General features: G+C 43.1%; 1 protein-coding gene across 10 annotated transcripts in view; it reads left to right on the top strand.

Moving 5' to 3' along the window:
* Positions 1–11,217, top strand: part of ATXN7L1 (ataxin 7 like 1) — a 265,888-nt gene extending 254,671 nt beyond the window's left edge. For all 10 annotated transcript variants that reach the window (XM_029615631.1, XM_029615630.1, XM_029615622.1 and 7 more), the window contains 2 exons: positions 640–714; positions 9,275–11,217. In XM_029615631.1, the coding sequence (XP_029471491.1) occupies positions 640–714; positions 9,275–9,316 (117 nt within the window). In that variant the 3' untranslated portion in view covers positions 9,317–11,217. The remainder of the gene's footprint in view (positions 1–639; positions 715–9,274) is intronic.
* The last annotated feature ends 3,847 nt before the right edge of the window (positions 11,218–15,064 follow it).

Below are 15,064 nucleotides of genomic sequence, written 5' to 3'. Positions count from 1 at the left end.
TCACTGCGTGATGGAGTATTTTAACACCAATAGTTTACTTGTCTTTGGCTGGAATTAAATACATACCTTTATCAATGGTGTTTTCCTAGACCCAAGGTTATTTTAGAATAAGGTTTCATTGTGTATATGCACATATATGTTTAGATATGTAAAATGCTGATAGATGCCTTTGCTATTTGAATAATGTACAGTTTGTATATTTCATGTGGTTTATTTTATGTATGTTTGTCTTTTGTTGTTAAATGCTTTTCAGTTCTTTATCTTTTTTGAAAAAAAAAATTGCTATTTGACCCTGCTAAAAGGTATATCTCAAAAGCAAAATCAAATAGAGATTTGCACTCACTGCCAGGATGTGAGAAACTATGTGGTGCTTGTCTTCTGTGGGCTGTCTTGCCAGCTGGCTTTGCTATGACTTGATGAAATTTTCTAATGGACAGATGATGTCCTTTCATCTTGATGGTGCATGCACCCATTTTTTTCATTGCACTGTGGACCTTCTCTTTTGGTTGCTGCACCATTAATGATGTGCCGCTAATGCTGAGTTCAGAGCAGAAGGCTATATTTTAGCCTCTCATTCTGTGTGGGTGCTGGTACAGATGTTGAACCTTTAAATGTTCTGTTCTGATTGCTCTCTTACAGATTGGAAAAAGTAGCAGTGTAGCCTTGTCACAGTCTACTCCTTCAAGTACAGCAAATCCTGTGCACAGTAGACAGGTAAGCAGATTTCAGATCTCATAAAATTTTGTGCAGTTGTAAAAAATAAAAATATTTTCTGAAAAATGGCATCTGTGCCATTATTGAGTTCAGGCAGAGATGCTCGCATTCTCTGAGGGCAAGCAGGAAAGCAGTCTTCATACTTGGATGACATTGGATGGAGCCTGACATGGAAAACTTATGTCAAAGCTTCTAGAACTTTGACTGATCCTCAGTGAACATGCTCACGTATGCAATGTACCATGCGTCCACACAGGATCCCCTCAGTCTCTTCTTTTCCTTGGAGTCAGGTGAGCCTGACTGTTTTTTTTCTAACTTTTTCTAACTTCAATTGAAGTGCTTTTGCAATTGATTTTTTCACATTTCCTTGCACAGTTGACACAGGGTCCCCCCAGGTTCTCCCAATTGCGACCTAGATTTTTTGACTTTTTGGGTGAGTTTATATTTGTTGTCAATTCTGCTCAGTGCTCGCTGACCATAAATGGCCACCACCATTAGTTTTGATCTCATGACCCTCTTGTTTTGCGACGACTTGTCCACATCAGGTTTTAAGTGGTGCCCAAGGTGTGCAACAACTACATCTATCACTATAAAGGGGCACTTAGAGAAGATAAGGCCATCACGGAAAGATTAAATGATTTCTTTGCTTCAGTGTTTACTGAAGAGGATGTTGGGGAGGTACCCATACTGGAGAAGGTTTTCATGTGTAATGATTCAGATGGACTGAACCAAATCACGGTGAACCTAGAAGATGTGGTAGGCCTGATTGACAAACTGAAGAGTAGTAAATCACCTGGACCGGATGGTATACCCCCCAGGGTTCTGAAGGAACTCAGAAATTAAATTTCAGACCTATAAGTAAAAATTTGTAACCTATTATTAAAATCATCCATTGTACCTGAGGACTGGAGGGTGGCTAATGTAACCCCAATATTTAAAAAGGGCTCCAGGAGCGATCCGGGAAACTACAGACCGGTTAGCCTGATGTCAGTGCCAGGAAAATTAGTGGAAAGTGTTCTAAACATCAAAATCACAGAACATATAGAAAGACATGGTTTAATGGAACAAAGTCAGCATGGCTTTACCTAAGGCAAGTCTTGCCTCACAAATCTGCTTCACTTTTTTGAAGGAGTTAATTAATAACATATGGATAAAGATGAACCAGTAGATGTAGTGTACTTGGATTTTCAGAAGGCATTTGACAAAGTTCCTCATGAGAGGCGTCTAGGAAAAGTAAAAAGTTATGGGATAGGTGGCGATGTCTTTTCATGGATTACAAACTGGCTAAAAGACAGGAAACAGAGTAGGATTAAATGGACAGTTTTCTCAGTGGAAGGGAGTGGGCAGTGGAGTGCCTCTTTTTCAATATATTTCAATATATTTATAAATGATCTGGAAAGAAATACGACGAGTGAGGTAATCAAATTTACAGATGATACAAAATTGTTCAGAGTAGTTAAATCACAAGCAGATTGTGATAAATTGCAGGAAGACCTTGTGAGACTGGAAAATTGGGCATCGAAATGGCAGATGAAATTTAATGTGGATAAGTGTAAGGTGATGCATATAGGGAAAAATAACCCATGATATAGTTACACAATGTTAGGTTCCATATTAGGTGCTACCACCCAAGAAAGAGATCTAGGCGTCATAGTGGATAACACATTGAAATCATCGGTTCAGTGTGCTGCGGCTGTTAAAAAAAAAAAAAAAAAAAAAAAAAAAAGCAAACAGAATGTTGGGAATTATTAGAAAGGGAATGGTGAATAAAACGGAAAATGTCATAATGCCTCCGTATCGCTCCATGGTGAAGACCGCACCTTGAATACTGTGTACAATTCTGGTCGCCGCATCTCAAAAAAGATATAATTCTGATGGAGAAGGTCAGAGAAGGGCGACCAAAATAAGGGGAATGGAACAGCCTCCCTATGAGGAAAGACTAAAGAGGTTAGGACTTTGTAGCTTGGAGAAGAGACGGCTGAGGGGGGATATGATAGAGGTGTTTAAAATCATGAGAGGTCTAGAACGGGTAGATGTGAATCAGTAATTTACTCTTTCGGATAATAGAAAGATTAGGGGGCACTCCATGAAGTTAGCATGTGGCACATTTAAAACTAATCTGATAAAGTTTTTTTTCACTCAATGCAAAATTAAACTCTGGAATTTGTTGCCAGAAGATGTGGTTAGTGCAGTTAGTATAGCTGTGTTTAAAAAAGGATTGGATAAGTTCTTGGAGAAGTCCATTACCTGCTATTAATTAAGTTGACTTAGAAAATATCCACTGCTATTACTAGCAACAGTAACATGGAATAGACTTAGTTTTTGGGTACTTGCCAGGTTCTTATGGCCTGGATTGGCCACTGTTGGAAACAGGATGCTGGGCTTGATGGACCCTTGATCTGACCCAGTATGGCATGTTCTTATGACTTCCATAATAGATGTTCTTCTGCCTTGAGGCATCGCATGATGTCCAGAGTTGCAGCAAGTGCATCAGGATGACCCCGAAAGGATGTAAGATCTGGCTCCACAAGATGGAGTGCTTCTTCGGGCCAGAGATGACCAATCCATCATCTTCGGCATCAGATGCATCGGCATTTAGGGATCCCGTCGATGCACCAGCTTCTGCTGTGATACCCCTGAAGCAACCCTGTGGTGAGAAGAGCCATTCCTCCATCAATGCCAGGGGTATATCATGGTCTCCACCAGTCTCGATGCCTGCCACCAATCCTCCTCTGTGTTCCGAAGAGGATCTGGTTACACCTCCTGGGTCCTAGCCTGACCTGGCATCGCTGATTTTTGAGGCAGAACTAGAGAGGTACATGCAGCAGGCCGTGGAGACGGCGATGTGCAGTATCAGTATCGGAGCACTGATGGCACCAGCATCATCGTTCCTCAGTCCACTGCTGGAATACCTGAATGCGCTTATTGATGTGTTATCGAACCCATCCCCAGCTTCATTTCCCAAGGTAACATCAATGCCCTGCCGGGGCACTGGAGCTGCCACCAGCCCATCTGGTGCTCGTTCTCGGTTCCTCGGAGGAGGAAGCTCTTCTGGTGCTGGGGAAGTCATCAGGGCCTGGGCCCAAACAGCCATTAGAACTGGCGCCATCACATCTGGCCAGGGACTGAGCGCCTAGGGCCCCATCACCAGTCGATGACAGCAGAGATGAGATATGACCCCTGGGAGGGTGATTCCTCCGATGTTTCTAATGATACTTCAGATGTCTCCTTTCAGAACTATCTCCTCCTGAAGATGGAAGGAAGTCTTCCCCAGAAGACCTCTCCTTTGCAGGATTTGTCCAGTTGATGGTGGACACCATTCCATATCAGTTGCAGACTAAAGAGGATACGAGGCACAAAATGCTAGATATCCTCCATTACATGGAGCCTTCTAAGGAGATTGCCACAGTCCTAGTGCCCAAGATGCTTATGGAGTTACTGAGGAGGATGTGGGAACAACCCCTCACAGTGCCGCTTGTTAACAGGAAGGCCGGACACTGTTTATCTCACCTCTAATTCAACAAATGTCAGCTGCCCCACCAATCTGTGGTCATCGAATCCACTCTCAAGAAGGCCAAGTGCTCTTGAACCCATTCTTCAGCACCCCTGGGGAAGGATCAGAGAGCGATGGATGATCTTGGGAGGAAGGTGTTCCAGGGCACTATGATCATTGCCCGAATAGTGGCCTACCACCTCTACATGAGCGACATCCTGAAGCAGGTGCAGGAGGTTGCCGAGCAACTATCTCAGCAGCAGCAAGACACCTTCCAGTCACTAGTGCATATAGGTCTGGAGTGTGGAAAACATGGGGTATGTCTGACCTGGAATGTTTTTGAAACAGCATTGAGGGTCTCTGCAGCAGGATTCGATGCCCGCAAACTCACCTGGCTGCGAACCTCAGATCTCCAACTCGAGGTACAGGAGTGACTCGCTGACATGCCATGTATGGGGGAAAATCTCTTTGGAGATAAGGTGAAGGACGTGGTGGCCCACATCAGGGATCACCATCCGACACTAACAGCTCTCCACTGGCATTTAGGTCCTGTTCTCAGCCAGGAGGTTGTCGAGGTTGGGCCTAGGAAGTCCTCCTTCTGCCCGAAGAGATACTATCCTCCACCCCTTCATTCCCGTCAGCAACATCAGGCCCATTATAGCTGCCCCAGGCAGCAAAGCACCCTGAAGCCCCAGCTATTACCTCAGTCAACTCCAGGAAGGGGGTTTTCACTGGATTGCAAGGACCTGCCAGTTGGGGGAAGGCTACAGTTTTGTGAACCAGTGGCCCAGTGTAACCTCGGACCAGTGTGTTCGTTTCATCAGGATACAAATTAAACCTTTTGGGTGCCCCACCAAATTGCCCTTGAGCCCATTTAGGGGCCTGGTAGCACATCAGGAGGTACTAGCAGCGGAGCTCTCCTTCCTCTTAATGGCCAGAGCGGTCGAGCCAATCCCAACAGGGCAAAGAGGACAGGAATATTACTCTCGATATTTCCTGTTACCAAAGAAAACAGGAGAGATTCCGTCCCATCCTAGATGTAAGGGCCTTGAACGAGTTCATCAAAAGAGAAAAGTTCAAGATGGTTTGTCTGGGCACCTTGAACTCCTTCTTGCAAAAGGGACTGGCTATGCTCCCTCAATCTAAAAGACATCTACACCCACATTGAAATCTTCCAAGGTCATTGGAAGCATCTCTGATTTGTGGTGGGAAACCAGTACTTCCAGTGAAGGCCAGTGCAAGGGGATTAGGCGCCCTAGGCACCTTTTGCCTTGCACTGACACCCCCACCCACTTGGTCGCGGCCCCAACTGCTACCTCTCGGTTTTCTGGGCTTCGAGCAGCGTGCAGCCTGCTGAATCTCCACTCCTCTTTGCCGCTGCCACTTGCGGCTCCACATGGCTCGTGTCCCCTAATGGTCGGCGCCCTAGGCCCAGGCCTAGCTCATCTAGTGCTTCCACTGGCCCTGTTTCCAGTATCTTGTTTTGCTGTTTGGGCTCGAGTCAGCCCCACTCAAACATTGCTCTCTGCTTCAACACAAGGCATAACATGGAAGTGGATTCAACAACAATCAACGAGAGCTAGTGTGATAGATAAGCATGGGGGGGCGGTTAACAGGGAACTGCAGTCAATCAACAACCAATGAGGGTCCTGACTTTTATGGTCTAGGAAACACATAAGCATGGGGTAACTTACCACAGCACAAACTACCATAAACATACTGGGCAGACTGGATGGACCATTTGGCCTTTTCTACCTTTGTTTCTATGTCTTCACGAATGCCTAGCCATGGTGACGTTGCACTTGCGCAGATTTGAGAGTTCATATTTTCCTGTATCTGGATGATTGACTGAAGAGTTCATGTGCTCAACCATCCGAGTGCTGGAGTTACTAGGGTTCGTATCAACTACCTCAAGTCCCATCTAGCCCAAGACCACATTTGGACATCTTTGGAACCTGCTAGCCATGGCTGAAGCCAAGGCCTTCCTGCCCTATCAGTAGACAATTAACCTGATGACCATTGCAGTGTGAAATCAAAAGAGCCAGCAGGCATCAGCATGGCACATGTTGAGGCTGATGGGCCACATAGCCACTACAGTACACGTCACTCCCTTGACATGTTTGCATATGCGAAAAACCCAGTGGAGCCAAGTAATTCATGACCTCTAGGATCGCATTTGAGTCACACCATCCCTCTGGTCCGCTTTGTAATGGTGATGGGAAATCTTGAATCTGAAAAGGGGGGTGTCCTTCTAAAGTCCTCCCATCCAAATTGTCCTTGCCATGGATGCATCTGTCCTGGACTGAGGAGCTCGTGTAGATGGACACAACACCCAGGGTTTATGGTCCACCTAGGAACATCTCTGCCAAATCAATTTTCTGGAGCTCTAGGGCGATCAGGTTTGGGCTGTGGACTTTCAGAGATAGGCTGTCCAACAAAATTGTACTGAATCGGATCACCAACCAAGTAGCAATGTGCTATGTCAACACACAGGGAGATATGGGATCATACCTCCTGTGTCAAGAAACAGTCCAGATCTACTCATGGGTTCTCTTTCACGGGACGGTGCTCAGGGCTATGTATCTGGCCAGAACTGAGAATGTGATAGCGAACAAACTGAGTCGTTCTTTCAGACCTCACGAATGGTCTCTGTACCAAGGGGTTGCGAATCAGATCTTCCACCTCTGGGGTAGCCTGGTTGTGGATCTCTTCACAGCACCTTGGAACTGGGAAGGTTCTTCAGTTCTGCTCCCTGCACAGGACATGTGGCAAACCAGCCTCAGATGCCATTGGGATGAGGGTTTTCTGTACGTGTATCCTCCAGCTCCACTTGTAGCAAAGACTCTCTTGAAGCTTCACGAGGACAAAGGGACTACGATCCTCATTATCCCGCATTGGCCGAGATAGGTTTGGTTCCCACTTCTCCAGGAGATGTCTGTCTCGAAACCAATCAGGCTGGGGACCTCCCCAGTTCTTATCACCCAGGATCAAAGTAGGTTGCATCATCTCAACCTACAGGCCCTGTTGAACATATCCTGGATGTTGAGAGGTTGATATTTCAACCACTTGATCTTTCGGAAGATGTGTCTCAGATCCTGGTGGCTTCCAGAAGGCCTTCCACTAAAAAGTTCTACGGACTGAAATGGAGGAGGTTTTCCATGTGCTGTGTGCAGAAGGCCCTAGATCCTTTCTTCTGTTCCCCACAAAAACTGCTTCACTATCTTCTTCACCCTTCAGAAACCGGTTTGAAGATCAACTCTGCTAGAATTCGTCTGATTGGCACATATCATCGTGGTATAGATGGTAAGCCCATCTCTGTACAGCCTATAGTTGTATCTTGCTTGCAGGGCCTGCTTCAGTTGAAGCCTCTGCTAAGGCCTCCTGTGGTGTCTTGGGACCTCAGATGATGAAAGCTTCCTTTGAGCCATTGTAATCCTGTAACCTGAAATACCTGACCTGGAAGGTCATATTTTTGGTGGCAGTCACTTCAGCACACATGGTCAGCGAACTCTAGGCCTTAGTGACTTATCCACCTTACACTAACTTTTTCACGACAGAGTGGTTCCTCATATGCTCCCTAGGTTCTTGCCTAAGGTGGTCTCAGACTTCCATCTTAACCAATCCATTGTCCTGCAAACTTTTTTTCTCAGGTCCCATTCACACCAAGGCAAACAAGCCCTGCACAGTTTGGACTGCAAAAGAGCCTTAGCCTTCTCTCTAGAGCAGATAGAAGCCCATATACAGTCCACCCAACATTTTTCTTTTGATCTGAGCAAGTTGAGTATCGCCGTTGCCAAGCAGATGTTCTCAAATTGGCTAGCAGACTGCATGGCAGTGTTGGTGGCCCACTTACGAGCAGTCTCCATGGAGGAGATTTGCAGTGCTGCAACGTGGAGTTCCATCCATTCACAACACACTACTGTCTGGATAGGGATGGCTGACGCAATAGTAGGTTTGGACAATCTGTCCTTTGGAACGTGTTTGAGAGGCAAAGCCCAACTCTTTTCCCATCTAGTGCCTGTTCTTTCTTTTCAGGCTGCCCCCACCACTTGTTACTAAAAAAGCTAGTTGTTGTTGTGCCTGTTGGCACTTATTTTGATGTTTTATTGGACCTTTTTTATGTTGGGGGGGCAACCTGTAATTAGGGATTCACCCATGTGTGAGAGCTACCATCCTCCTTGTTTTTGGAGAAAGCAGAGCTGCTGACTTGTAACAGATCTTTTCAGAGGACAGCAGGATGTCAGTTCTCATGAAACCCACTCACAACCCTGCTGAGTTGAGTTTGCACTATGTTGGATTTTCTTAGTTTTATTTTTTACTCTCTTAATTCTATGATAAGACTGAGGGGACTCTATGTGGATGCATGGTATATTGCATGCATGAGCATGCTCACTGAGGCTCAGTTAAAGTTCTAGAAACTCTGACATAAGTTTTCCGTGCTAGGCTCCATCCGATGATGTCATCCATGCGTGAGGACTGACATCCTGCTGTCCTCAAAGAATACCTGTTACAGGTAAGCAGCTCTGCTTTATTCCTATACCAGATTCAACAAAAGTGAAGTGGGGACTATCGTATATTGCACAGAAAATCACAGAGAAGGGATCAACCCTTATTATAATTCATAAGTCTTGTTTTTAAATTTTAAATATGTTAATAGTGCAAAAAGCAATTCAAGAGCAAGTGTTCAAATAAATCCATCTACAGAGATTATAAAATTGAAAGCAACAAATAAAATAGCCTTTGTGGTATAAAATTATTTTAGAAAGATAGAAAAGTTCCCAGCCAGTCAGAAGAAACAGAAGAGAAGAATCTGCACTCAGTTATGGGGATTCCAGCCACTGATACAGACTGTGTTATCACAATGCCTGCATTAGGGCAGCAATGTAATTGCCCTTCTGTTGAGGGAATCCAAGGGAAGCTTAGCTAAAAATCCTCTTCACTCTGAATCCAAATCCAGTTTCTTGAAATGGTGCCCTCCTTTTTGCTCATTGCTTCCCTCAAGCAGCAAAATGCTTTTGTCTTTGTTATTAAAACTAACTTTTTTTTTTTTTTTTTTTAATCTTTTAGAAGACGACAAACCGAACTGGTAGAATACGAACTCTTCCATGACCAGAAGAGGAAACCAGCCTATAATCTTTAGCTCTCTGCTCTCAAAGGCTTTATCAGTTATTTTCTGTCCTGCAAATGGATCCAATCTATTGCAGTAAAAAAAAAAAAAAAAAAAATCAAAAAATAACAGAAACAAAAAATCCTGTTAAGTGATTTGTCACTTGCATTTACCATGGCTTGGCGCTTTGTTTTGTTTTTGTTTAATGCCTTTTAAAACCTTCATCCTTGCACTGCTCCTTTTATTTAATTAAACAGCATGAAGACAGACATTCCAAAGCATACAATTTAATGCTTTGCTGAAAAATATTTTTGCAGTTGAAGGACTGCATCCTAGCATTTTTTTTCTCCTCTCCATTTTTAATGTCTGTATAGGAAAAGGAATCCTATTCTTTCAAATCAAAGTATGGTTTTTGGCAAGTGGAGCACTGCAACTTTAAGAGGTCTCTGCAGTGCTAAAAGTAATTTGGAGAAAATTAGGTGCCAGACATATATCCCTGCCATATGACTTACAGATTATACCTGTACAGAGTTTGTTTTCTGTAGAATCACTATTTTTTTTAATATCTCAGTGTCTGCTTATTGAAAACAAAATGCTTGACTCTGGCTTCTTACCCTACTCGTGATGTCATCAGACAATGAGCCGGTCCGATGTCATAAGTGGGGAGGATACTAGCCCAGGCTAAGCAATACACCTTCACAGAGCAGTAGTTGAACTTAGAAAGAAGTGGTTCTAAGTAGAAAACTGGGCAGAGGTGAGCCAGCTGCTAACAGCAGGATCACATGTGTAGGGATGTGCAAACTTCTTATGGAAGTTGACAAAGAAACTAAGCTTGCTTTTTTTCCAAGATAGGCCAGTTGCTATGAGAATCTGCTTCTGATTTCCATGGATCAGGGGATGAAGTCATATTTTGACCAGATACCTTGAGGTAGGGGGAAATCAGATGGGTTTTCTTCTTCTTCTCCATCCCACTCATCCATCTCATGAGAAATCTGCAGATTGTCAAAATTGAGCCAGGCTGAAACCCAGCTGGTTCAAGCTGGATGCTACCTAGTTTTCACATCCCTCCACACATAGAACCCAAGTTCCAGGTTTTCAGCAGGTGACTTTCAGCAGTGGACAGATGCTTTAAGAGAGTGCACTACTGGTTAGCGTCATTGAGCACCTTGGGTTTGCATGGAGAAGACTGGTTTGTACCAATAGATTTGCACTGACGGTGTTTCTTATAGGATTATAGATTTTTTTTAAATAAAATGTAGATTTTATAATCAGGAGTTGATACTAGATACCCAGAGCATTAGTAAGAGAACTTAATTTTTATTTCTACAGTGTTAAAAGTGCACTTATATGCTGGTTTATTTACATCTTGGGGAATGGCAAGACTGCAGCTAGAACGCAGGGAGATTGTTACTTTTTCTAAGAAGAAGGCTTATGGTAGATTTTAAGACCTAAAAAATGTTTAAGCAATTATAAACAAGGTTGGACCCTTTGTGTGTGTGTGAGGGGGGGGGAGGGACATTGAGGCTATTCTTGAGGTAAATTTTTATAATGTTAATTTTGTAATTAATTTATGTTTAACTCTATTATCGTGCTGACCAGGATACTTTCTGAAACAGTATGGAACTTAGGAAAGTTTAAGCAATGTTTATATTTTTTGAAAATGGTCTTTGAATTATGTTTTTATTGTACATTTCTTCAGATGGAAAGAAAAAATGTGTACATATCTTTGTTATTTTTGCACAATTTTATTTTGTCTCGTTCAGTTTTTCAGGAGTTTAGGTATGTTGATTTTGTAATTTATTTTCAGGTGTGAAACTGCAGGAGCTAAAAAAAAAAAAAAATAAAGAGAAAAAGATAATTCAGTGAAAGGAACCCTCCTCCAAGTCCCCTTCCTTCTTTCATCTCTTTTTTGATTCCACCTCACACAGGTCTCTCCAGACCTGTGCACACTCCCCCTTACTCTGCCTTCTGTTCCATAACTTAACTACTGTTGTACTTCCGGGGAGGAAATGGTTTTTGGCACTCAGCTTCTGTGACACAAACAGTGAAATCCATGACCGACAGGGCAAGTTGTTAATCTGAAAAATGTTACCTGTGCTAGCGCAATTCTCTCTTTCAAAGGCTGGAATGTGAAAACGATCCTTTGAATGCCGCTTTAATTTCCAACAGCATTTTTTTGAGGAAGCTAAGCATAAAAGTAGACGGACAAAACCACACACCTCCCAAAATAAAAAGAAAAAAAAAGTAGTGTTTCCTTACTGTTTAGTTGGTTATTTAAAAAAACATAATCCACCTGAATAATGAAATGTGAAGAAGAATCCAACTAAAGATGGGAAATGCTGAATCTGAACCAGCCTATAATACAGCATTAGTGTATAGCAATTCACACAGTGGTTCTGTTCCCCTGAATGCCTGGAGATCTTGCGATCCCTTTCCAGCAATAAAAGCTGAAAAGCTTTTGTTGGTTCATACACGCAGTGCAGAGGCCCGTTAGCCATAAAAGCAAAAGCGACTTGTGTAACTTGTATGCCTTCTTTTGTATCAGTGTAACAACTGTACATACTGCTGATCAACCTTTGTAGAGAAATCGTTTCTACAGCATATTCTATTATTGCTGGTTCTTGGTGAACTATTGTTTAAGAGAAAAAAAGAGGGAGGGGGGAGAGGTGAAAATGTTTTCTATTTACACCTTATATTTTGTTATGCTCTTGGCCCATGGCACTTTAACAAAACTCTGTGGGTTTTGCATAGCTGGCCAGTCATGGGAGTGTACTTAAATAACAGTTGTTGCACAGAAGAAAATTTGCACCTGCTATATTGTGCTTTCCTACTACAAATTTTAAAACTTTTTTGCAGGCGACTTTTGAAGAAAGCATGTCCAGTCATTCAAAACAATGCCATTACCTGTACAGTGGATTTCTTTTCTACAATCCATATTTTGTAACACTAAAGTAGTTTCATTCTTTGTCCCGCACCTTTACATAATTAGCAGCATCCAATAGAATTCATTCCATGCTTGTGATAATTGTAAGCAGAATAAATGTCTAAAGTAGGTGTAAATAGTAAATTCTATGGCTTACAGTTTAAAAGAAAAAATAATTGAACAAAACATGTATCTGAATGATACTGCCATGGTTCTGCACCTGGCCTGGAGATATTCTCTAGTGAGGGATGTATTTTTGTTTGTTTTTTTTTTTGTTTTTATTTTGTAACATGGCTTTGTAAATAAAAATAATTTATATGTTTGTAAGAAAAGAAGCAGTGTATGGTCTCCTTTGCTCTCAGTGCACCTCTGTGGCTTTTTTGCTTTTTCTGTGTGGCTTTTTGGTAGTTGCAGTTCGCCCTGTGTTCTTGGACGTGCTCCATAATGTATCACATGATAATGGAAGAAACAGAAGAGGCATTCAGAAAATCCATCAAGTGCTTTCAAAGGATCTGAACAGTGACGCTGGTGGGCAGTTAATGGCAGCATGTCACAGGAAGATCTAGCACCTGTTTGCCTCATAATTCTAGACGCATCATGCTTTATGGCATCTTAGCTGAAAAATCTGCCATCACTGCACCACTTCATACTGCAAAGCCCAGAGGCCTCACTTCATACTTTGTACACAGCCAACATAGGGTCCTAAGGATTATATTCTCTGAGAGAGGCTAGGTTAGCCGTACATCTCATCATCCCATAGACCTTCGCATATCAGCTATGTAAGAAGTCCATAGGATGAGCATGCCTAGATTTGCCCAATCACAGGGCAACCTTGAATATAAGTGAGCTCTAATTTCAGTGGCTAGCAGAAAAGAAACAGTTTTTATTTTTAAAAATGACTGATTATTTAAAAAAATATCTTTACAGCAAATAAAATATTTCTGTTAAGAAAAGTTTATTCTGCCTAATAGTGAACTTGATCTTGATATTCATCAAGAAACAGTCTCCTTTCTATTTACCATGCACAATTTTTACCCAAATGTAAATTGCAAAGATTACAGGTCTGTGGGTACTTTAGCTGCACATCTGCAAACTTATTTTCAAAGAAAAAACTCCCCAGGGGCATCCCTCTGAAAATCTCAATGTGAAATCACCATGCACGCTTTTCCTTGCCCAATCTAACTCTGCCTCCTTTTCCACACATGAAATAGCCTGAATATTTTTGCTTGCACCAAAGAGAACAATTTTTTTAAAAGTAATTTTTTATATAGTGGTTCACCTGCATAAGAAACTCTGAAAATTGCCCTCCCCAATATTAATCATTGAACACCTTTGCAATACTGAGCAATGAATCCTTCTGTTGCACAAAACACCATCATTAAAAGTAAGAACAGCAGACTCCGACACTTTTATGACCTATAAAAAGATTTGCAATAATGCAGTGAACAACAACTGCAATTTCTATCTCATCCTGTTACATCATTCCAATCATGACAAGTAAGTTATTTCCCCCTACTAACAGATGGAGACAGACAACACTTACCCTGTTTTCCTGTGTGACATCACAGTCACTACTTAGGAGGTGGTGCTACCAGCAGGAATCCAGTATTTTCTGCCTCCAGCAGATGGCAGGGCTGAACTGGTGCAGCAGCTCAGCAGTGGATATGAGGTCAGACCCCTGGGCCAAGCACTAATCATGACCAGAAGTGTAAGTCCTGGTTGTGCTCCCAAACCAAGGGTACCTGGTTCAGCTTTGACTGTAGAACTTAGGGTAAAGTTATAAAGAAAAAACGTTTTCTTAGCATTTAGACAGATAAATCCAGAGCCAGTGGGTTATGCACCTCTACCAGTAGATGGAGCCTGCACACAGCTGACATCACAGTATATATACCCTTGCAGTGACATCAGCCCGCCAGTATTCTTCAGCGGGTGCATCTCCCTACTGGAGTTGCTTTAAAGTTTAGGAGTAAAGAAGGAGATTAATTTGCCCCTCTCTCTTGTGGTGAACCTTAAGATCCCTCCCTCAGTTGAGAATTCCTGAGGTGATTTCCGTGGTCCCTCAGATGAGTGCCTTGGTCAACAGCTGAAAGGCAAGCGGGTGCAGGAAGCTGAGCATGGCGGTGAAGGTATACGAGTATATATCCTCTTCCCTCACAGTTGGAGACTGTGCTTGTACTCAGTCAAGATGGGCTGAGCTCAGGTAAAGTTTTAAAATTTCTTGAGAAGAGAAGGAGAGTTGAGGGGGAGGAATCCCTACTCCCCCGTTCTCAGTGCTTGGCAAGCAATCCGAATCGAGGGACAGCCTGGCAGGTTGAGCAGCCCTTGCAGCTAGGTCTTGCTCCGAGGCTCGGATGGTTTGCTATGTGGTAGGCCCTAGCGGCACCTTCGTGCATTTTTTGTGCACTGTATACTTCCCTCTTCATTTCCGTCAGATCGTGGCTTGTGTGCCCAACTGTATGGGGCGCTCCGTGCAGGTGGCCACTTGGATGGTGCAAGTTTTAGAAAGCTTGGACTGAGTGATCAATATTGTCAAGAGTTCCCTTCAGACCTGGAATATCTGGGAGCACCATTTGACACTTGGTTAGGTCAGGTGTTTCTTACGGATGATCGAATTCACAAGATGTGCAAGTAGGTTCAGAGCTTTCTAGATCGGTCAGCTCTCTCGGGATGGGACTATGTTCAGGTACCTGGCTTGATGGTGGCGACTCTGGATTGGCCCCGTGGGCCAGGGTGCTCACCTGCCCACTTCAGGTACCACTCCTATCAAGATGGTCTCCAGAGTCCCAAGACTGGAGGGTGGCCAATGTAACTCCAATATTTTAAAAAG

Source organism: Rhinatrema bivittatum, chromosome 9 (assembly GCF_901001135.1).
Source record: "Rhinatrema bivittatum chromosome 9, aRhiBiv1.1, whole genome shotgun sequence".
NCBI classification, from domain to species: Eukaryota; Metazoa; Chordata; class Amphibia; order Gymnophiona; family Rhinatrematidae; genus Rhinatrema; species Rhinatrema bivittatum.
The sequence above is the reverse complement of the archived record's forward strand: the minus strand, read 5'-3'. Positions and strand labels throughout refer to the sequence as shown.